The 25,300-nt window shown below is 40.5% G+C and overlaps 1 protein-coding gene across 1 annotated transcript; it reads left to right on the top strand.

Annotated features, from left to right (window-relative positions):
- Positions 1-874: 874 nt before the first annotated feature.
- LOC137277424 (dual specificity mitogen-activated protein kinase kinase 5-like) lies at positions 875-25,300 on the top strand. The gene is made up of 21 exons (XM_067809144.1): positions 875-1,047; positions 2,535-2,687; positions 8,211-8,259; positions 8,735-8,802; positions 9,320-9,389; positions 9,920-9,960; positions 10,473-10,663; positions 10,992-11,102; positions 11,650-11,689; positions 11,915-11,983; positions 12,776-12,857; positions 13,335-13,445; positions 13,672-13,745; positions 14,823-14,873; positions 15,198-15,269; positions 18,760-18,789; positions 19,464-19,481; positions 20,082-20,114; positions 20,469-20,530; positions 22,481-22,526; positions 22,961-25,300. Exons 2-21 carry the CDS (start codon positions 2,589-2,591, stop codon positions 23,063-23,065), a joined length of 1,422 nt encoding a protein of 473 aa, XP_067665245.1. The 5' UTR covers positions 875-1,047; positions 2,535-2,588; the 3' UTR covers positions 23,066-25,300.

Here is a 25,300-nt window from a genome sequence, read left to right as displayed (position 1 = left end):
GACTAATTCATTGCAAAAATATGTCACATGCTAGACGCGACGGTGGATGTCGGTAGATTACCGAACGAAACAAATATCTACGAATATCTGTTGCCATGCTTGATATCCCAGTTGGCCATTACCTTTAAAACCAAAATTTTAAGAAATACAATACCTTAAAAACTTTGATTTACTCTCTTAATACGCCCATTCGCACACTAGCATATGGACAGTTTCCTCAAGATATCGGCCTTAAAATTGTCACAATTCACAATGAATGATAACACACGACAAGATACAATCACAAATTCTGGTATGATATCCTTCCATTCCCCCATCCCAAATAATATTTATAAAATGATATATATTAGAATTATTAACAAATCCTAACACAACAATTACTAGAGGAATTGCAAAAATAACTATAGAAAACCAAATTAAGTATACAAGGTTGAACTACTTAGTGTTACGTACCTCTGTTAATCTGCGGAAGAAATAGTATTGGACAACGGAAGGAACTCTTTCCAAAGTTAGACTAACTCATCTTAAGTCTCAAACTATATTTTAGATGATAACGCTTGTGTCGTGTTTCAGTTTTAAACTACTGCAACTTAGCTACTTTTGTATTGTATATACTGATCGACCTAATGAAGAGGATATTGAATATTGGACACTACGCAGATTAATTGCTGCAGATACAAATAGAAGTTTGACACATATAATGATAAGTAAGAGACCACCTCAGTGACCTTTTGTTCTCTCCCCATTGTCGTGCGGCGACAAACAAGTTACAATCGCGCAGTGCTTAAGTCAGCCTTTGATAGAGCGAGCAGTGTGCTTATCAAACGCGGTGCCATTTGAAATGAACAAGTCTCGCGTATTGTCGCACTTCGTGAGAATGTTCGAGATGTTAGTGAACAAATATGGCCGCGCCCATGGGAAAGTGCGAAACAAACATCACAGACAGCGTGGCTCGCCGATGTGTCAATGAATAATGGTTCCACGAATTTTGAGCATTCTTTCGGATTATTAAAGAGCAACCACGAATATAGGAAATATATACAAACCGTGAGTATTTGCTCAAAGTGATTTCTTGAAATATTTTCTAGGAAGGTAGGATAGCACCCATCGTCATTCTGACAGAATGCAGTAAACCAATATAAGTACGAATCTGTAAATACAAATAAGGATACAGGTGTTAGTGTCAGTACAGAAACAATGTTCTGTCCTCTTGTCTGCTTACCGACAAATAAAGATTATGTGATATTCTATTTTTCTGCCCCAAATGCCTCTTTATTAGGCATTGTGCAAACTGGCCTAAATGTTTATGACCATATGACAGAAGATGCTTCAAAATAGATAAGGTGATCGTGTGTTGGTGACTTGTGACTTCAATCACTAACTTGTCTACTTGATCATTCACTAACCTCTGTTACCTAACCCTAGTATCCCTGGTACGTCGTTAAAGAAACAGAGCCTCACCTGTTCATTGAGCACATTTAGAACTTAGCTAAACAACCTATCACAGGGGCCATCTTTGCCATAATAGAGAGGTTACTTAAAGGTGTAACCAGTCTTTTAAGAGTTTGGACAAAGTCTTACTCACCCCCTTCATTTTGTTAGCCCTGTAGACACTGATTACGCTACTCTTGCAAGGTCATTTTCAGTGACCATCATGTGTCTTTTTCTTCATTTTGATTACGTAACCATATTTACTGGTTAAGATGTGTGCAGATTCAGGTTAACTTTCTGAATAGGTTGGATTCCTGTGCATGACAATGCAAATTATTGTGTGTAAAATTAAAATATATGTCTAGGTGTATATGTATTAGGTTCCTGCTGACATGTGACCAAGTGTGTTTGGGGATGGATAATATCCTGCATTTGGAATAGACGTTGTATTTAGTGAGCCTTAGCCTTGAAACAAACTCATGTGGGAATTCAGAAACCTTCAATTTACTTTTTGATTGACAAATACACTTTAAATACAGAACCTGGATTCTGCTACCACTGACAGTCTGATGAACTGGTGTTGATAGTTCTATCTTCGCTTTGTAATTCACACCATCCGTCATTACCAGACATAAGTCTCTTTTTTTTTTGATCAAAGTAGTGAGAGTAGTGAACAATAAGGGGAGTTCATTTCGGTGTAGCTATGTCACTTCTACATGCCACTCAAAGAATTTAACTGACAGTACTGCAACAACATCTTTCAATTCAGACACGATAGATGGGCAGTTAATAAAAGAACTCAGGATTCTTCAAATGACAATGCCCTGAATTAGTGAATAATAACTTTGCCCTTATAGTAATTAGTCATACATGCTTAATCCATTTCATAACCTGACAAAGCTGAATTATCTATACTTAATAACTGACAGACGTCTGCCACAGTCTAGTATTTGCCCACAGTGAACATTTTCGAAAAGTTGAACGTCTGGTTGCTTTTGTGGAGCCAGGGTAAGTGTTGATGCTGTTCCACATTTACTACAGGTGGAGGAACAATGTGATAGTGTTTTACTTGTCATAATTGATTGTATTTTGTCTTGTCTTAGGTTCCTGCTGACATGTGACCAAGGTCACTATCCTGTAAAGAATTGACCACCAACATGAACGTTCCACCACTGACTATCCGCATCCGGAATGACCAGGATCAGGATATGGACTGGATGGTCCAGCCAGATGAGGTCACCTTCAGACAGACTCTGGTAGGTGGCATTCATGGTGCCAGTCAATAATGAGAGGGACATGGATTTAGACATTTATATATTGAGACAAGAACTATATGCTTGAGAGCTAAGGATTAAGTGGTTGCAAAATGTCACTAGTCCTGCTACAGATTCGCCTTTTACGTAGCCTCAAAAGTTTTGTTCACTTTGAAATGTAGCTAGTCCTTTAATGAGAAAAACAACTCATGGGCTTGTAGATATATGGTAGCAGGAGATCTTGTGAATCCTGGTTGCAAGACTTTATCATGTTTATAAATATTCATGTGTTTGCAGTAGTATCTTGAATGTAACACGGGCTAGGACATGACAGTAGAGGCAATTTGTCCTATTATTTTGGACTTGGAATAATGATACTTGATAGCCACACTAATGAATACCTTTGCTTACCCACATTACAAAATTCCTGTTTTTAAGACATAATGTCAATGTCTTTCCACACAAACAGATACCAATTTCATCTTCGGTTCATGAAGTTGTGACTTACATACAGGAATGATGATGGTAACTGCTTGTCTGTGTGAAGAGGTATTAAAATCAGTTCGAGTAAAGGTTTGAACTATTATTTGTAGCTTTCCAGCTGAAAGAAGACGTTTGTGTGTTTGTGTTTGTTCCTAGGTTCTCTGACAAAGTCACACATTGCTATGGTACACAATACACTCACCGGCATAAGTTTGGTGTGAACTGATAACATTATACTGACCATTGTAGTTGTAGTGACTAAATGTGTCATGCCTTATACTCACTGCCTGTGTATTATAGATAGTATTTCCTTGTGTGACTGACTGAAGGCATTCCGTATTTGGCTTGCGTGTGAATTGATACATATTGCATGAGAACATAGTATCTCATAAATGTTACACATGTGCTCCAATTTACTAGTAATATTAAGTTTCAGCCATTCCGGCATCTGCTCTCGGTGCATTCGGTGGGACCTATAGTGCATAATAATCACATCATAGTGCATAATAACAATATTCACATAGTTGTATTCACATCCTAGTTACCCATGAAGATCCGGGTAAAAGTGATCTTCAGTAACCGTGCTTGTCGTTAAAAGTGACTAATGGGATTGGATGGGCAGACTCACTGACTTCATTGACATTCATTCCATCGTATGTCAGTGCACATGCTTGTTCAGACTTGATTATTTACAGACTGACGCCATATAGCGAGATTGTTTTTCAGTAGAAATATTCATTAGGGTACATATAAGCATTTTAAAGTCCGTTTAAAATCCTACAACAGTTGCACCTATATTATTTAGTAACACACTTACAAAACAAAAAAACTTGTTTTTGTCTTGTGAGACCACCCCTCGGGGCCCCCTACAGCCAGAGCAGGGAACTCTAGCAGCAAACCTCACACCTCACTTTTTATGCTGTCGTTCATTTAGAAAGCTGTGCGAGCATTCCATTGTGAAGTTCTGAAATTCTACCTGCTGCAATGAGTGAGAAAGGGTCACCTACTTTATGAATGGTTCCTTTTCTTTAGCACAGGCACTAGATGGAATTTATGGGTTGATCTTTTTCATTCATAAATTGTTGTAACTTTGCCAGTCAGGTTCCCATCAAGATGTCTGACCACATGTCTTACATTCGTTTCTTGTTTGTGTGATGCATTGCATTCACAAGGTTTGGATACCTATATGTTTATCATATGCAAGGCTTGCCTTATCATTTTCGCTTTCAGTGAATTTTTTAGCAAGTCACAGTTGGTAATTTTGCATATGCATTTGTACCTGCTGTATATTAAGCTGTTACTGGTAAACACAGATAGTTCGCGTTTTCTCCACTTGTTCATATATGCATGTTAAGCTGGTTAAAATTGCTTTAGCTTTTGTCTTGCATAATCTTTTAGCTATTGCTTCTGTGTTTAAGTATATGTATATATTACTGTACAACAGTTACTATTACCTGGTTCTGTTTGTTACAGTTCAGATGCCATTAAAGGCAACTACGCTTGTTGAAAGAGGCGACTAACTGGATCGGGTGGTCAAGCTCGCTGACTTGGTTGACACATGTCATCAGTTCCCAATTGTGCAGATCAATGCTCATGTTGTTGATCACTGGATTGTCTGGTCCAGACTTGATTATTTACAGACCGCCACCATATAGCCGCAATATTGCTGAGTGCAGCGTAAAACGCAAATCACTCACTCACTACAGTTCTGGTCTTGCATTTCTAGGTCTCTGCAGCTCTACCTTAATTACCCAGGATACTCGCCTTGTTTGTCTGTGTAGCCTCACTGAGGAGCATCATGGTGATCACGGGTGTGAGAAGTGTCAGACTTTCACCCCCAAAACGATCAAGAATTTGTCTGTCGATCTCTTGTTCTGTACTAATCTGCTGCAGACAGGGTAAGATTGGGGAGGACATACGGGCCAAGGACCCACCCTTCAAAAAGTCTTAAGGGCAAAAAGAGTTATTCTTCGGCTGTTAACACGGGCCAGTCTATTTCTGCATCTGCGCCCTAAAGTAAATGGATTTGTCCTCCATTTTTCTGCAGCAGATGACTTCAGTTCGGTCATTTGTCTCAGACACAATGTCTAATTTCTGGTAGGCCAAGGGTCGTCTGCCAGAGGCAACCCTACCTCTCACATAGGCTCCAGGATGGGTTCTGTGTTTGGGAGAGTGCTTAGAGTGCTTAATCCAAGCCTCATCGCCAGTGTTGACTAACAGCCTCTCCTCCGGTGCAGTACTGTCTGATCTGTGCCTTGGCTCCAGTTTAGTCCACTGGTGCTGGTCCTTCAGGTCACGTACCGTTAGTGTCCGACAGACTGTGAGTACTCGAGCACTGGCACCGCCAGTTACCTTGGTGCCTTCCATCTCTTTTGACAGGTGCTTCCGAGGGTGTTAGTGACTAGGTTTGGGCTTGAGCCCAGGGTCAGTCGATCCAGGCATCTTGGCTCTTCTTTGTTGATCTGTTGTTGTTGTCAAAGTTCTCTGTGTTCGGAGGTGACTTTTGACATAGAGAGCTCTCTCCTGGAGGAGCGGGAAAGGAAGCTATGGATAAGGATGGGGTCGGGAGCAGATGGGGGAAGCTAGCTTCTCGTTTGCTTCATCCCTGCTGCAGGTACAGTTTGCTGCAGGTGGTCCTCGGATGTTAGATGTCTGCAAGACTCTCAATGCGTATAGTAAGAGAACAGCATCTCTATGCAAGGATACACAACTGTTCTGCTGCCAAGACAGTGGCAAGGCTGGTCATCCGACTAATGCACATACCTTATGGAGATGGATTGTCTCCCCTCGTGGGGTTGAAAGTTCATTTGGTTCCAGCAGTAGCCACATCCAAAGCATATGCTGTTGCTCTGCCCATTGAGGAAACCTGGTCTGCCGTTATATAGAGCCAACAGAGTACGTTCATCTGTTATTATCAGCTGGGCAAACATTCACATGGGCATGCTCAGTTTGGCCAGACAGTTCTCCACAGTGGTCAGAGTAGTAGCTTTCATGCCACTTGAGCTTTCTAGGTGACATACCATTTTTGCACTTGATGTTGGGCTTCTATCATGCCCCTTTTATCAAAGGCAGTATCTGATGGTGATTTTTATTCTCACTCATCGTTGATATGTTTTTGCCTTACTTGTACATTCCGTGTTCCCATGCTTGGCCAGCTGTGTACTATGGACAGTAGTTGTTTTCCCCATATCTACACTCCTCTGAAACTTGGGTGGGTGGAGGCCAGGTCCAGGTCCTCACCCTAGTCATGCCCCCTACCTTGATTGACACCAGCAGTCAGGTGACAACTGGGTAAGTGTAATTTTCAATTTCCGTGCATTTGTAGATTGTTACTTCAAATGCACCCAAGGAGGACTTCTGAAAAAGAATAATACATACCTGTAGATGTTATGAATTCTTTGGAGAAAGTCCTCCTTGGGGTATGGCCAACCTCTTCCCCTCATTCTGTCTGATCCGTTGAGCATGAAAGTGATGTTTGAGGTTGATTGATACGAGGGTTGGCTGAAAAGTTCTAAGCCTCACTGTGAAAAAAAGTTACAAAGTCCACGTTTGTAATTTATTTTTCTACAAAGTCCCCTTCCACGTTCACACACTTTTGCCAGCGATGCTGCAAGGTCCGAATCCCGGTCAGGAAGAAATCTTCTTCAGCTACCCTAAAAAAATCAGTCACAGCAGAAATGACGTCATCATTACTTGCAAAATGGCGAACGGCGAGTTCCTTTTTCATTTTGGGGAACAGGTGGATGTCAGAAGGAGCCAAATCAGGTGAATAAGGAGGATGGTCAATGAGTTCAAAGCCACAATCGCGGATTGTTGACATGGCCACCACCGATTTGTGAACAGGGGCATTGTCTTGGTGGAAGAGAATACCTTTAGCGATCATCCCTCGTCGTTTGGCTTTGATTGCTTCTCGCAACTGGTTCAGTAGATCAGCATAGTATCTGCCGTTGATACTTTTTCAAGATAATCAATGAGCAGAATACCCCTGGAATCCCAAAGGACTGATGCCATCACCTTTCCAACTGAAGGAACAGACTTGGCTTTCTTCGGAGCTGGTGAATCAGGATGCTTCCACTGTTTTGACTGTAGTTTTGTTTCTGGTTGAAAGTGATGTATCCAGGTCTCATCCATGGTTACAAATCGTGCCACAAAATCATCGGGATCTGCTTCAAAACGCCGCAAATTGTCAAGGGACGTCTGGAACCTGACACGTTTCTGTTCTGCTGTCAAGAGCTTTGGCACTCATCTTGCAGAAACTTTCGTCATTCCTAATTCTTTGGTGATAATATGCTCAACCGTCTCATGAGAGGTGCCCACTACACTAGCAATATGTCGAGTAGTCAATCGTCGATCATCCATCAACATATCGAGCACTCGCGTGATGTTTTCTGGAGTGGCTGCTGTTGAAGGCCTTCCTGAGCGTGGGTCATCATCAAGGCTTTGTCTGCCACGCTTAAATTCTGCAGCCCACTTCTTTACTGTGGAAAATGAAGGAGCATCATCCCCTAGAGTGGAGACCATGTCAGCATGTATCTGTGTTGGGGACAGCCCTTTCTTTTGCAAGTACTTGATGACTGCCCTGTATTCAGTTTTGTCCATTTCTGATGATTTCAGAGGGTAGGTTTACCAAAAGAGCTGTAGTTGAGATAAAACTATTAGTACGTTTGTAGTTCTTGTGTCTATGATTCACTAAATGATTGTCCTCATTGGTGGCAAACACCTGTCTCTACCTGGTGGGGAGAAACCACTCAGGCTGAGAACTTTTCAGCCAACCCTGGTAGAGTTACCTGCTCTTTACCCTAAGGGGCATTTTTTGTGTTGTAAATATTTTATTAAACACTATAGTTACAACTGTTGTAGGATTTTGAATGCTTATATGTACCCCAAGGAGGGCTTTCTTCAAGGAATTTGTAACCTGTACACAGGTTTGTATGAAGGCGTAAACCTAACCCCACTCGCTGACTCTTATCATAGTTTGCTAGATATTCACATCCATTCTTAATTCTTAAAAGGTTGATATATAATGTTGCTTGTATTTTTTAGGAAGTGATCTGCCAGGTGGTACACAGTGGAACAATAACAGCATTTGAGTGTAAGTCATCACACTCCCATCGATTCACAGAGCCAAAACTGTGACATCATACTCCAAAAATATTTTATGCCTGATTTTATAACACAGTGTGAATGTACTGTCCATTTATCTTCATCGAGCAAATGTCATGCGCAGGCTCTGGTGCCATAACCTTTTAGTGAATGATGTTGCATGTTAGTTAATAAATACCTGAATTTATAAGTGTTACATGTAGACTTTCTGTTATATACAATTTTGAATTATATTCTTTTCATGTTTGTTTAAATGATTGTAAGTTATGTTCCAGATGATACCAGTAAATGGGTACTTACATGTCTAAGGTAGATTTAGTTCCAACTCAAAACTTATCTAGCTATTATTTCGTATGTTTATTTAGGTGTGTGGTTTGGCAGGCAGTTGGCCTCATTTCAGAATGTTACTACCTCATACAGTTATTAGTTTGGCAGAATTTGAGGTTTGAGTTTCTTTTTCTCAGATGAAGATGAGGATGGGGATCACATCACGGTCCGCAGTGAGGAGGAAATGAAAGGCATGATTGACAATGTAAGATTCTTGTTGTGCTGACTACTTCTTGCTTCCTAATTCTCATTGGAGTATGACTAGCCTAGTCATCTAAGGTTGTGGTTTACTGTGTAGAGTTGCATCCCTTTGACCTGCAAGAATCCAATCATCACATATTTGGCCGAGCCTGAGGAGTCCATCAAACTGGTCAACATATGGTACATGTATCACTTCACTCTGTCCTTAGTACTCGCTGACATATAAGCTGACACACTGTCCAAGACTGATCATTAACTTCTGATTTCTTGCTCAGAATTACAAATATCTTGTGTTTGTCATGTTGCCATAGACCCGGTTCTGATCAGACTGACAGCCTGTTGTCACATCATCAAAATGTTACAAGCAACAAATCACTCTAACTGATCATTTCATTTACTGTGAGGAAACAAGAATTCTACACTTTTCTGTTCAAACCATGTTTCAGGAATATTTTTTGCAGTTCCTGCAAGTTGTGCCTTGTTGTGTTTGGTGTGTACAGTGTATCCATGTCTTGTTTCAGTATTTCCGTGAGATGAGTGAGGAGGACAGGGACCGGGGACTCTTCCCACCTCTCATTATCTTCCCAAAACGTGAGTAGTTATCGTCATCTCAGGGTTCACAATTGGTGTTTCAAAGTAATAGGACATTGGGTCCTGTAAGTTTCAGATGTCTGTCTGATCCAGTGAATGTTCACAGGACCCATAGAACAAAGTTAGACGCACATTTCAGATTTATCCTTTCTTATAATTGGCATTGAAATTTTTAACAGTATATATTAACAAACATAAGATTTATAAACAGCAAATGTGTAACATGCCTCAAAGAACATCAGAGAAAGTCATTATGAAATATTAAGTCAAACACTTGGGCCAGTTTGTTGGTGGCTGATACCTGACCGTTGTCGAATGTGCCAGATTTGTCAGAGGGTTAGATGCTGTTGGTGAACACTGTGATACTATGTTCACACTGACATTCTCCTGCTACAGCTATACTTGGGCTACTTACTTTAACATTTTGCAACTGCCAACGATAACTTTCTTTGTGCCGCTACAGCCATACTTACATCTGCTACTTGTAATCCACCTTCATCTTTATCAGAAGATTTCACTGATTGTTGCAGTGGGAAAGACTGCCCAGAAGAGGAATCTGTTGGGCCTTAAGGTGAGTGTCATGTGTGGAATCTGTTGGACCTTAAGGTGAGTGTCTTGTGTGGAATCTGTTGGGCCTTAAGGTGAGTGTCTTGTGTGGAATTTGTTGAGCCTTAGGGTGAGTGTCTTGTGTGGAATCTGTTGGGCCTTAGCATGAGTGTCTTATGTGGAATTTGTTGGGCCTTAAGGTGAGTGTCTTCTGTGGAATCTGTTGGGCCTTAAGGTGAGTGTCTTGTGTGGAATCTGTTGGGCCTTAAGGTGAGAGTCTTGTGTGGGCCTTAAGGATAGTGTCTTGTGAGGATGCTGTAGACCCGTAAGGTGGATGTGTTGCTGTTTGGACTTCAAGTGTGCTTGTTCTGAGTATTATGCCTGATGGAGAGTGTTTTGTCGTCAACAAAACAACATGTTTCAGTATTTTCCAGTTTTAGTTGTTTTTAGAACACACAGTTGTGATGTGCCTAGACTTGTAGTGTTGATTAAGCCATCATCTACATGTCCTCTGAGGCCCAGTGTCTGCTGCTGCAGATACAACTCAATAAGTCGCCAGGCAGCCCCAGTCCAGTTGATCCAGAGGCTCCATCCATCCCAGACATACCAAGCAACACACCTGTACAGATGGTTCCCACCAACTCTCCACCCCAGGGGCCCATTACTGTTACCCCACACACCTCCACACCTCATCAACCTGGGCCACACCTGTCTCAGATGGCTGTAAGGTAAATCTTACTTCAGAATGCACACCAAGTTTCCCCCACATCTTCTTTAACACAAGGTTAGTAACTGTTCCTTAAAGTATGAATATGTACAGTGGTACAGTAGAATTTGTAGCCATATAAAATCAGCTGCCTGTTCATCTAATTTATTCTGCTTGTACACAGACAAAATGAATTAATATTAAGTCTCAAGGCCATGGATTGCCCATGACTTCGACATGTTGAACAGTCTCTAGAATTAAGTCTGGATGCAAAATTTATGACAACAAATGAAAATTCAGCTCATTGAAATAGATATTCTGCTTGTGATTATTATGAGTCATAACTCCAGCACATCCACTGAGGCAGGCCTCCAACGTGTCCTCATTGATGGCCACATTACTGAAGACCAAATACAGACCATTGAGTGTCTTGGTGCTGGTGCTGGAGGGAGGGTTTACAGGTGAGCGTCTCAGAACAGACCATTAAGCATCTAAGTGGAGGTAGTGGTCACATATAACAGATCACTGAGCCTCTTAATGGAGGCTGAGGTCACATGGCATAGATCAAAGAGCATCTTAGTGTAGGCAATGGTCACATGGTAAAGATTATTGAGTATCTTAGTGGAGCCAGTGGTCACGTTGCCTCAGACCATCACATGGTACAGATCATAGAGCATCTTTGTGAAGGGAGTTGTCACATGGTATAGATCAGTGAGCATCTTTTTGGAGGCTGAGGTCACATGACATAGATCAATGACCATCTTTGCGGAGGAAGTTGTCACATGGTACAGAATAATGAGCATCTTAGTGGATACAGTGGTGTCATGGTAAAGATCATTGAGTATCTTATAGGAGCCGGTGGTCACATTGCCCCAGAGCAGACAGTTTATGTATTGGTATAATAGAGAGGTCACATCACACACCATGTAGTATCTCGAACACAAAATAGATGGATAGGTTACTGACACTTATTCCACTGACAAGTAAACTTGGATTCTCTCCATTTAGGTCAGTGCATGTGCCCTCAGGGAAACAGATTGCTGTCAAGGTAGGTGGATGTTGCTGTTTCACATTCCTTATATGTCTAGAATATGATATATTGATAGTTATTGTTATAAGAACACTTATTATCCATCAGCTATAATACAGCAAGCCAATCTTGATATCCTTGATTGCAGTTCATGTCTATCAGATTTGTAAGCCTTCAGAGCACCTGCAATTATTCATTCACTGAAGATAATGACACGAGTCTGAGCTGTGTATAATTTTTCAGGTGATACAGGTTGACATCTCTCCAGAAGTCCAGAAACAGATCCTGTGTGAGCTGGATATCCTGTACAAGGTGGGGACTCTTGGGATAACTAAGGTGGCTGCTTAATACAAGTTGGGGAACTGAAACTAAAGTAATTGTTATGCTTGCAGTATAGTAAGCTTGGGATCTTTGGCTGTCTTATTGTCAGCTCTATATGAGGTGGGAATCCTTGGTGTGGTAGTGTGTCTTGATGGAAAACCTTGGTGAGGATGAGACCCTTAGAGTGGTTGCCCTGTATACTGTGGAGACCCTTGGAGTGGTTGCCTTATACACTGGATACCCTTGATGTGACTGGGTAGTTGCCCTACACACTGTGGAGACCTTTGGTGTTGCTGGGTGGTTGCCCAATGCATGTAGGAGACCCTTGGTGTTGCTGGATGGTTGCCCAATGCATGTAGGAGACCCTTGGTGTTGCTGGATGGTTGCCAATACATGTAGGAAATTTTGGTGTGGTTGGCCTACACACACATGGTGTGGCTGTGTGGTGGCCATGTACATGTTTAGAACCAGATGCTTATTTCAGAGTTCATGTTGTGTGTAATGTGTCGGTGTGAGGTCTGCCTTGAGTGGGTCCACCGTGAGATAACTACATGCGTAATGAATAATCTCCATAGACAGTAACAATACTTAATGATAAAGGTGCAGTCCATAGGGTGTGGCCGCAGGGTTGTGTTTTGCAGATTCCAAGTTTTGCAGATTCGTACAGTTTGCAACTCAGTTTTTATGTCGGATTGAAAAAATATTAGTTAATCCTTATAAATCTTACATTGCAGAAGTTTAGAGGACATGCACCATGTACACTGTACTTTCTTGTTTCAACAGTGCAACTCCCCAGCAATCATCGACTTTTATGGTGCCTTCTTTGTTGAAAACCGGATCTCAATGTGCACCCAGTACATGGATGGTACGCAAATTATTATGCAAGATAACTATGGTATCCCATTTACAACTAAGTGAGCTCCATATCATGTATGTTCCATTGATCAGTTCTGTATTATGCAACTTTGTGACTGAAAGGTCTTATAATGGAAATAGTGAACTTCCTCAGTGTAGAAAGTCAAGGTTTTAAATCTTGTCAAATGATAACTTCTCACTTAGCTGCAACTACTTGAGTTGTATTTTGAATTTATAACATCAAGCCTATAGATATTACTAATACTTATGAAATAAAGCCCTTTGAATTGCTATAACCTCAGTGGATGATGGTGTGAAACTACATGTTAGTTAATATTTGTGAAAATACCAGAGCAGATGTACTAAGTCCTCAATTTGTTCATCATTTTCTTCACATGATTATAGTGACCTTTGGATTTTTGTCCGTTGTATACAACTGTTTCATGTCAGTATACAGTCTACAGTATATGTGGCAATATGTTTGTAGGTGGGTCGTTGGACCGTTACATGCCGGTGGTGGAACCCGTGCTGGGACGGATGGCTGTGTGTATCCTGGAGGGCCTCATATACATGTGGAACCTGAAGATCCTTCACAGAGGTATGGTAGCATCTCCACCAGGCCTTAGGTCAGAAGAGCAGGGCAGAAACAAAACATGCCCATAAACTGGGGTAAAGATTCTCAAGAGGGTCTTGTTTTTCTCAAAGGATACTCTACTGATTTTTGCTATTCCAAGAGAAAATGGCATGACTGCCACAGCACTGAATAAGGGAAATTAAAACTGCAGTCTTTAAATTTAACAACTTGAAACATTATTTGGTTTCAGACATCAAGCCAAACAATGTTCTAGTCAACACTCAGGGGGAGGTCAAGCTGTGTGACTTTGGGGTCAGCACACAGGTCAGTTGCTTCAGCATGCATACCTACACACTGTTTTCTTAGTGTTACAATGTTGTAAAATTCAGTGTTGAGTGTTGTTACTGTTCTGTTATTTAACATATTGTTGCAGTTTTGCTTTGTGATATTACCAGTGTTACAGTGCTGCTTTGTAGCATAACAATAGTGTTACAGTTTGCCTGTTTAGCATTACCAGTGTTACTATAACCTATTGCCAGAGTTCCTGTATTGCTATAGCCTATTGCCAGTGTTCCTGTATTGCTATAGCCTATTGCCAGTGTTCCTGTATTGCTATAGCCTATTGCCAGTGTTTCTGTATTGCTATAGCCTATTGCCAGTGTTCCTGTATTGCTATAGCCTATTGCCAGTGTTCCTGTATTGCTATAGCCTATTGCCAGTGTTCCTGTATTGCTATAGCCTACTGCCAGTGTTCCTGTATTGCTATAGCCTATTGCCAGTGTTCCTGTATTGCTATAGCCTATTGCCAGTGTTCCTGTATTGCTATAGCCTATTGCCAGTGTTCCTGTATTGCTATAGCCTATTGCCAGTGTTCCTGTATTGCTATAGCATTCCTGATGAGCGTTACCTATGTTACAGTGTTGCTTTGTAGCATAACAATAGTTTTAATGTTTGCCTGTTCAGCATTGTCTATGTTACAGTGTAACTATAGCCTATTGCCAGTGTTACAGTGTAGGATAACATTCCTGATGAGCGTTATCTATGTTACAGTGTTGCTTTGTAGCATAACAATAGTTTTACTGTTTGCCTGTTTAGCATTGTCTATGTTACAGTGTAACTATAGCCTATTGCCAGTGTTACAATGTAGGATAACATTCCTGATGAGCGTTATCTATGTTACAGTGTTGCTTTGTAGCATAAGAATAGTTTTACTGTTTGCCTGTTTAGCATTGTCTATGTTACAGTGTTACTATAGCCTATTGCCAGTGTTACAATGTAGGATAACATTCTTGATGAGCGTGATCTATGTTACAGTGTTGCTGCCTAGTAGTAGGCCTAGCAATTAATTGTTGTTACAGATGTAACCATGGTTATAACCATATAACTGATGTGATGTTTCAGCTGGTGAAGTCTATAGCAACAACGTTTGTGGGGACTAATGTGTACATGGCTGTAAGTACCTACGTGAGGGTCATGATGGGGATAGTCGATACACTACATTGAGGGCCTCTATGGCAGTCAATTTCACAGTATGTAATTTTACAGAAAGCCTTTAAAGATTCAGTCAGTAAATGGTGGAACGTGTAGATATCTTAATATGTAAAATTTCACTTGCACTGATATGCTTGAACAGAAACCCTGACACTGATTTTATGAAATCTGATTACCATCTGCTGTTACATTATAGTGTCTTTGTTGGTTGCCATCATAACACCACTAAATGTGTTGCATTGAAGATGGTGTGTGTAGTTGCTATGGTTACTCTCAATGTTTCAGCCGGAGAGGCTCCAAGGGAGCCATTATGGGATCCCAGCAGAGGTGTGGAGCCTGGGCATCACCCTGTTTGAGGTATGCACAAGAATACTGACTCAGCAAAGAACCATGAAGATCTGGGTAGAATGGGTCTTCAGCAACCCATGCTTGCTACAGAATGACTATGCTTGCTGTAAGAGGCGACTAACAGGTCCAGGGGGTAAGGCTCGCTGACTTGGTTGACACAGTTCATCTGTTGCCAAGTGCGCAGATCAATGCTCATGCTGTTGATCACTGGTTTGTGTGGTCCAAACTCGATTCTTTATGGACCACTGCCATGTAGCTGGAATATTGCTGAGTGTGGTGTAAACTAAAGTCAGTCACTCACTCAGCGAACCTGTGTAGTTTCCACCATGATGTGTAGACACATGACCACTAGAAAATAATAGTAAGGCTGAAATCTAGGCTGCATAGGCTCTAAGTGCATACAAGATAATGGACATAATTACTATGTTACGGTGAATAATTTGTCGTGACAAAATGTATAAGAAATCCCCCTATAAACCAGCAAAATATAACACAGACAAGTCTAGAATGTCATGTATTGAGCAAACAAAGACAAGATAAAAAGATTCACAGTAAAGATTTCTAGTACAATGCAACTGAGTCAAATCTGAAGTAATGGGTCACAAATATAATATCAACTCACCAAAGTCTTGGTTTATATTGAGAAGTTGCAACCGAATGTTACACAGGTGGTCATGTAAGTCAATCGTTGACAAAGAGGCAGGCAGATGTAGGTGACCCCAAAGATGTACTCCAGTTATTCAAAGAGTAGTTCGTGTCAACACAATAATCAGCCCAGTCACTGATTCTGTGTAGCACAAAGTCCTCAATCCTCTGATTAGTTTCGCTCGTGAGCCTAACTGCCTCGAACGGGCTTCACGAGTGAAACTAATCGACGGATTGAGGACTTTCTCCAACTTAAAACAAAGTCAACTAATCTTCACTGTATATTAGTGTTTCCGTAGCATGCTTTGACTTGGTAAGTCTGCTCGGAATGCAACATTAAAGCGCAGTGCATCCACAAGTTGCGAGCTCCACGAGGTCAACTAATCTACGGGGTTTTCATATAAAAATGAAGAAGTCTTCTGTACATGGCTTACTTAAAGTTCAGTTGTTCTTGTTGGCTGGATCCCGATGAAAGTTTGTTCATAACAAACAACAATTTTGCCCTTCGCGCGGTGGAGAAGCACCAAGTACTCAGAGTCGGGGAGGGTCCACCAAATGATACGTAACTTCGAGGGCAGCAGGGATTTAGAGCGGAGCTTAGCATAGAAAATACGGACGAAAAGCAGCAACTGTCAAAGACAACAAACTCTGCGCAGAACGATGTCTAGTGCGACTGTACATGTATATATCCCTGCGACAACTGCGCCATGCCCATATGACTCTAATACGGATGAACAGTTCATGATTGAAAGGACTGGCCGCATGACATCGCTGTCTGGTGTTACAAGGTACTGTGACTTATGATAATTTGTTAATAACTGACAAAACAGGGACGTAAATCAAATAGACGTAAAATGATGTATAAGTTAACATTGACACTTTTAGGACATACCTCTTACATTTCATTAGACTTCGTAAACATTCCTATTTAGTGATTTTAGTTATGAGATACTGTAAGAGGTATCAGCTCTAAAGTAGGACAAGATGTTTGTAGACACATATCTGCTTTTTATGCCACAATTAGCTGGAAATCTTAATATGAATACCAAGATTTACGGTTAAATGAATAATATCTCTATCGTGTATTAATAACATTGTTTGAAGCTCACATATGACGTCTGTTTCTGAACAAATGACGTCAGTGATGTGATATGCCTCCACACATTTAAAGAGAAGATTCTTTAGCAACACTGGTTTTTCTTTCAGCGAACGTCTGAACAAATGACGTCAGTGATGTGATATGCCTCCACACATTTAAAGAGAAGATTCTTTAGCAACACTGGTGTTTCTTTCAGCGAACGTCTGAACAAATGACGTCAGTGATGTGATATGCCTCCACACATTTAAAGAGAAGATTCTTTAGCAACACTGGTGTTTCTTTCAGCGAACGTCTGAACAAATGACGTCAGTGATGTGATATGCCTCCACACATTTAAAAAGAAGATTCTTTAGCAACACTGGTGTTTCTTTCAGCGAACGTCTGAACAAATGACGTCAGTGATGTGATATGCCTCCACACATTTAAAAAGAAGATTCTTTAGCAACACTGGTGTTTCTTTCAGCGAACGTCTGAACAAATGACGTCAGTGATGTGATATGCCTCCACACAATTAAAGAGAAGATTCTTTAGCAACACTGGTGTTTCTTTCAGCGAACGTCTGAAGAGAGGCCAGAAAAGTAGATGGCATCATTCAAAGGAAAAGAATTCAAACAGCAAGAACAAGCATCTGTCGACATAGGGTGAACCACCTTCGGAGAAGAGATTCCTTAAAGACGCCCGTACATCCGTTCAGTTGTAATTCTTGAATCAGTTAAAAACCTGAAACATGAGTTTGTTATCTTTCCTAGAATTGTTTGTGACAAGGTACACCTATGGACAGTTGTTATCAAAAATGTTTATTTGATTAAAGTCCTTTATCGTACATGTATTGTACACGATCTCAACGATTCATCGGGTTTGTTTTGTCGCAAATGGATTGTACTAGGTATTCTGGGTAGCTTTCTAGTCATGTGATGGAAATGGGAGGGTGTGGTGGTGGGTGTATTTCAAAGTCTGCAAGCACGTAGAACTAATCAAGACTTTTCGTACATTATCTGACTAATCTAGACAAGAGACTATTTGAGGTCTCAAATAGTTGAGTATATTCATGGAACTTTGTTTTAATGAATATTCAAGCACTTTGCGACCACATCGCCACCAACTTATAACTTCTCACAGACTTCTGGAAGTAAACACAACTAGTGAAGTTAGGCAACTCTAGAGCACTACCTTAAAAGGCCTGCCACTAAAGTACTAATAGCACTGAACATTTATGATACGAAATGTGACCCATAATAACTATCACTCAAAACTCTAAACACTGTGACCCAATTATAATTATCACTGAATCAATAATACAATTTACAGAAAATACACTCTTGTAACAACCAGGATTACCCAAGGAGCCTGTGAGGCTATTGAAGGTTAATAGCCCTATTACTTAACCCACTGGGTACCCATCTTTGGCTACGCATACAGAGGCAGTACTGAACAATCTCAAAGAAGTCATTGTAGGTCATATCCCCTTGCTCATGTTGGGTTCATGCTCACATCTAGTAGTCTGTCATCTCATTACGTGCTGCTGTTGCTGATACTGTTACAGCCAACAGCATCTTCACTGTCACCCATGGTGATGGCAATTATTCTTCACTTAGAAAGCCCTACTCAATGATCCTCATGTGTTTTGTCAGGTTTACTTGTTCCCTATGGCAAATTGCGATTGTGAGGAATGTTTTAGTTTGGATGGTGTTCACTAGATCTCCTGTGCATCACATGAGGTTTACATACATTGATCCATGTGATTTCTGTTTGCAGCTGGCTACAGGAAAAATACCCTTTCAGTCGGTAAGTGTTTGATTATGGAAAGTACAGCCCAGCTTAGTGTTAGTTACCCGTAATGGTCCTGGTTAGAATGGTATCCTTCATGTTCTGTCACTTGTCAGAAGAGGTGACTAATGAAAGAATGTTTTTCCGACTGTGAAAATATTTTCTGTGTGCTTCTATAAACATTTTCAAAACTGAAGCATTGTTTCATTTATGTCTTTTTATTATGGATTTTCTGACACTTAAGAGACATTCACTGTTGTCGTATGAGGTGACTAGTGAGATCTGGTGGTCAGGTTCGATGAGGTCATCTGTTCTCAGGTTCATACATAAATGCTCATGCTGCTTATCACTGGATTGTGTTCTCCAGATCTGATTGTGTACAGACCGCTGCCATGTGGCTGGAATATTGCTGAGTGTGGTATAAAAGTAAACTCAATCACTCACTCACTCAGTATTAGGAAACATAAGTTACATTGGATATCTGTTTCACATATTTAGTGTATCACTGAAACATAACAGTCTCTTCAAATTCTAATGTCAGTGTTTTGAAGGTTGTTTTCATGCAGTATATGTTGAGCTTGACAGTATTGTCCAGTTTTTAGAATGGTGGATTCTAAATGCTCAGTATAATTCACTTCTGTAGTCTCGTTGCCTGTATTGGTTAACTGCACCATTTATGTCTCAATTTTCAGTTTAATCCCGAAATGAAGGTAAGTTATATTGTTGTTTCTATCAAGCAGCATATTTGGATAGTACTGTTTACATGATTACTGGTTAGATTCCAATATATCCTGTACTCTTGATTCCATCCAGTGATTCCTCATATCAGTCACTGGATTGTGTGGTCCATGCTTGATGACAGACCACTCTCGTACAGCTGTAATATAGTCTCTGGGCACAGAGGGCTATGTAGATACACCAAAACCCTCATTAGTCTGTATGGTGGCTATGTGTGAATGTTCTGAGTTTTATGATATTTGTGTTGTGAAGTTTTATCAGAAAATAGTGACTGAAATAGGGCATGAAGTTTCAAGAGAGATCACCTTCTTTTTCTCTGCAGAATCAGAACATAAAGTGATCATAAAAATAATCAAAACTCTTAATCCAGCTTCTTTGATTGGCATTCTAGAACTTGGGTTGATCAAGAATGAGGACTATGGATATACAACTTCTATATTCTGGCAAAGTTTCGACATAGATTCAAACAACATTCTCATGGTTAACAAATAGTCCTCATTCTTAATCCAGCTGCCAAATCCAGAATTCATCTGATTATTTGTTTGTTTCTATTCCAATATTGTGTGTTTCAGCCCTTTGAACTGATGCAGTGTATCATTGAGGAGGTGAGTGAGGGTCCTGGCTTTTAGACCTCATGTCATCTATGTAGAAGACAGCAACAAGTTGTAATTCGCTAATGCAATATCTCTGCATCAGATGTCAGATTGTAACTGAGGATGTGTTCAGTGTGTGTCGTATTTGGTGTCTCTTTGCATCACCTGTTTCTAAAAGTCAGTTACTGAGACTTGCCTATTGAGATGGTGTGAGAATATAGTAGGTGTCAGTGTGCTTACTAGGTCAGTAGATCACCATTTTAACTAGTAACTAGATTCAGTGAGAAGGTAGTCTGACAAACAAAAGTTGTTTTAAAGATAACCCACAGTTAATGCCCATTACTCCTTGTATGTCCTGTATTTCAGACACCGTTGATGTTGTCACAGGAGTTCTTCACTCCCGAGTTTGTGGGCTTTGTAGCAAGCTGGTGAGTTTTGTTAAGTCCACAGTCTCTTCATCCAGCATCACACCACATACTATAGTAACCTTTCAGCTCTCTGGAAGGCAAATGACTTGGTCGTCACAGTGCCCTATTAGGGAGACTAGATGTCTGCAACACTTCTGACATTGCTGATTGTGCATCCAGCAATGACCATGTAATACTTCTTCCTGTTCAGGTAGCCTAGTTGTTACAGCTTTCTGACCCGTGAAGGTCCTGGGATAGAATAGGTCTTCAGCAACCTTTGCTTGCTGTAAAAAGCGACTCAGCTTGTCGTAAGAGGCAACTAACAGGATTGGGTGGTCAGGCTTGCTGACTTGGTTGGCACATGTCATCGGTTCCCAATCACACAGATCGATGCTCATGCTGTTGATCACTGGATTGTCTATTCCAGTCTCATTTATTTACAGGCCACTGCCATATAGCTGGAATATTGTTGAGTGCAGCGCAAAACTAAACTCACTCACTCACTGTTACAGCTTTCTCTCAACATGGCAAAGACCAGGTTCAAATATCCACATGGGTATGATATAGCTGGAATATTACTAAAAGCTGTGTTAAAGGTCACATGCAACCAAAAAATCAAACATAATTAAAATACAATTATCAATCATTCATGACATAGTATACATTGCTGCTTGTAAAAAAATAAATAAACAAAATTATGAGTGTACAATCGCGATTCAAAAGTGCAACATTTTGTACATGGACTTACTTTCCTCGAAGCGAAGCCTTTGGGAGTACGAACCCAGTCATAGCGGGTGGGGGTGCACTCAAGTGTAACGACGGCTTCCGATTGGCTGGTTCATTTCCTGGTACGCTGATACATTGTGTGTTCAGAAAGATGATATGTTTGATGAGCATTTTAGAAGTATGGCGAGTCACAAGAAAGTAAGATTCTTTATGGATAACAACTTCTTTTATTGTACTTGATGCGTTGTTTCAGTATGGATTCATATATCATTGTCAAACAAAATCATGTACACTAGAAGAAGTTGTTATCTATAAATACTGTATATAGAGATGTTGAGTTTTGTAGATACATGTTCTCTGAATCTGTGTTCGATCCAGTCAAAAATCATCTCTGTAGAGATGGTGAACTACTGCGCGGCTGGAAACTGTCATTCATCCAAGTACAAAGCAGGATTTGAAACTGACAGAGTTTGCACCAGTTTCCGTCATATCCAGTCATCCGAGAAAATGGATATAGTTTGTTTGCAACCCACAGACATAAAAACATGCCATGTGTACAAGTATCACACCTGTCTAATTACATAATGTGGCAGAGACAGGACTTGGGTGCACGAGTCATAAATCAATTTATTTTGTTTATGTCATATAGCCTGATAGGTGTCAAGTTAAAATTGCATGTGGTCAATGATTGAAGCTGTGTATTGCATATCATCATTAGCAGATAGGCAGATAGCCATATAGGTGTCAATAAACCAGACATTGAGCTTTCTCTGTGACAGAGGCTGCTTACCACAATCAACAAGTTTTTTTATGTAATGAGCAGATTAATTGCTTGTTTGTGTACACAACCAAGATTAGACTACTGCTCAAGATCTCATACTCCGGGCAAGCATACTGTTTCAAGCTCCACGAACCTATTCACTGCGCATGCATTATGGGTGCAGTGCAGCACAGCTGTTGAAACTGCTTTTAGTGAATCATCGTATTTTTTCAACTTCATAGGTCGAATTTGCATTTTTAATGATTTGTTTCAGTAAGTGCATAACGAAAGGTATCAGCAAAGTTATATTTTACGTTGCATGTGACCTGCATAACAAAAGGACGGTCAGTTTTTCTGTAGCAATATTGAAGTCAGTGAGGGAAAGTGAACATTTGTGGATGACATGGCTGCAGAGCACTAACCTCCAACTGTATCTGCTTGCTTTGTTTATTCACACAGCCTTGCCATTGTTGTTTATTCTTCAGCATGTTGAGGGATCCAGCTCGCAGACTGACTCCATCAGAACTTGCGGTGAGTATTTTGCCTTTCTGAGAACATGGTGCTTTAGAAACCAAAAGTTCAGACTCTCCCTGATCTGGTGATGCTGGCACACCTAGTAAAGGAAGAATGGTCAGGATCCTAATGAGCATGTGAATCTTGAATGTCCTTGAAATGCCAGACAAATGCCATGTGTATTTTTGAGCACACTTCAGGGCATCTCCAAGCTATCATGGGGTGAAACAGCCCTGCCACCTTGACCAGTGGATTTGTTTACAGATTGTGTGTCCTGGAATTTTGTCACACAACTGGTTTATGGGTCATTTTCTCCAGTACTATGACCTCTTACTGTTCAGTGATAGGAAATGATGGTGCTGGTATCCTCAATAGCTTTATATTTGCAAAGTGGATTGAATGTGATTTCTGTTATTTCATAAAATCAAAAAGCATGAACTCTTTGTTTGCAGAATCATCAGTTTATACAACGCCATGCTGACAGTAATACAGTGATGATTGCCGAGTGGGTGCAGGGCTGTTTGCAGCAACGGCAACAACAGCATGCAGTGTCATAACATACTATTCTCTGTAGGCGAAATGCTCTGCTTTGAAACTGATCACATTTACAGTTGGAACATGTCTTCTGTCAAATGACCATCTCCAAATGCCAAGACAATCAATCAGTCAGTCACTTCCATTTGTGTCATCTTGTACCAAGGTAAAAGATGTCTGTGATATGCCATGCACTTGCTTGTGTTGTTGATGCCGGAGCCAAAATGATGGGTTGTGTGTTGATGCCAGAGTCAGCTTAATGGGTTTCCACAAAGAAAGTATCATAAGTTGTCTGTGTCTCACATTAAAAAGATCTGTCATGTAAAAACGCCAGCCAGAAGCAACATCAACATCAAGCTGTAACAACCTAAGATGTACAAGATGGACATGGGTTTAGTGACATCACAAGCGTGCTCGAAAGTGAGTATGTCATTGATATGGGAATTGTGCGTCCTGATCTCACGTGATTTGGCACATAGTGCTTTACTTGAGTTTTGGCTTGGAGGTGTTCACTAACCGAGTTAGAAAAGTTAGTAGTGTGAAGGAGGCAGGGAACTGTGCAGCAGGTGTCAGCGATTAAGAGGTGACCTTGGCATCTGTATCAGTATGTTCAATGCAGCCAAAATGGGATATGGGATTGATCTGCCGACTTACAGTGTTTGATAATTCAGAATGGGATAGGGTTTGTAGATTTAGAATGTTTCATATTCAAATTGTCTTTAACAATGACATATTGCTGCTGGCAGCTTTCTGAATTTTCATAGTTCCTTCAAATGTCTGCTTTAATAGAAACAATTGTTATAAGACCATACAAATCATATCCAGCTGTTCAAATTTACATGGTGATTTGGCTTTCTATTTGTATTGCTTTCTTTGTCAATGTACATTCTACACATCCTTGGGATGTTTGAAATGCCGAATGTCTACAATTCCTCTCTGGTGGAACCAGCTTGAATGAAATCATCCCGTTGGAAAGGAACTGTTGCAAAAACATAACCAATGGTTTAAGACTTTAAGCCACAGTGTAAACTTTAGCTAGTTCCTGTAAATGCTGGCACCAACAGACACAAGAAGATGCAGGACTTCTGCACCAGAATGTGTATATATAGCTACAGTTTGTGTGAATGTTGCCACCAACAGACACAACAAGATACAGGACTTATACACCAGAGTTTTTCACCTGTAAACAATTCCTGTGAATGTTCGCACCAACAGACACAACAAGATACAGAACTTCTGCACCAGAATGTGTATATATAGCTACAGTTCGTGTGAATGTTGCCACCAACAGACACAACAAGATACAGGACTTATACACCAGAGTTTTTCACCTGTAAACAATTCCTGTGAATGTTCGCACCAACAGACACAACAAGATACAGAACTTCTGCACCAGAATGTGTATATATAGCTACAGTTCGTGTGAATGTTGCCACCAACAGACACAACATGATACAGGACTTATATACTAGAGTTTTTCACCTGTAAACAATTCCTGTGAATGTTCGCACCAACAGACACAACAAGATACAGAACTTCTGCACCAGAATGTGTATATATAGCTACAGTTCGTGTGAATGTTGCCACCAACAGACACAACAAGATACAGGACTTATACACCAGAGTTTTTCACCTGTAAACAATTCCTGTGAATGTTCGCACCAACAGACACAACAAGATACAGAACTTCTGCACCAGAATGTGTATATATAGCTACAGTTCGTGTGAATGTTGCCACCAACAGACACAACATGATACAGGACTTATATACTAGAGTTTTTCACCTGTAAACAATTCCTGTGAATGTTCGCACCAACAGACACAACAAGATACAGAACTTCTGCACCAGAATGTGTATATATAGCTACAGTTCGTGTGAATGTTGCCACCAACAGACACAACATGATACAGGACTTATATACTAGAGTTTTTCACCTGTAAACAATTCCTGTGAATGTTCGCACCAACAGACACAACAAGATACAGAACTTCTGCACCAGAATGTATCACCTATAAACTTGAGCTACAATTTCTGGAAACTATAGCTACAGTTCCTGTGAATGTTGCCACCAATAGACACAACAAGATACAGGACTTATACACTAGAGTTTATCACCCACCTGTACACAGTTCCTGTGAATGTTGTTGGATTCATGTAGATTCATGAAAGATTTTTATCCATTGTGGGAATCAGTTGTAATTAATTTATTGTAATATTTGTTTGTATGCAAAAGATTATATTATCTATCTCGCACAAA

This window comes from Haliotis asinina, chromosome 3, assembly GCF_037392515.1.
Source record: "Haliotis asinina isolate JCU_RB_2024 chromosome 3, JCU_Hal_asi_v2, whole genome shotgun sequence".
In the NCBI taxonomy this organism is placed as follows: Eukaryota; Metazoa; Mollusca; class Gastropoda; order Lepetellida; family Haliotidae; genus Haliotis; species Haliotis asinina.
The sequence above is the reverse complement of the archived record's forward strand: the minus strand, read 5'-3'. Positions and strand labels throughout refer to the sequence as shown.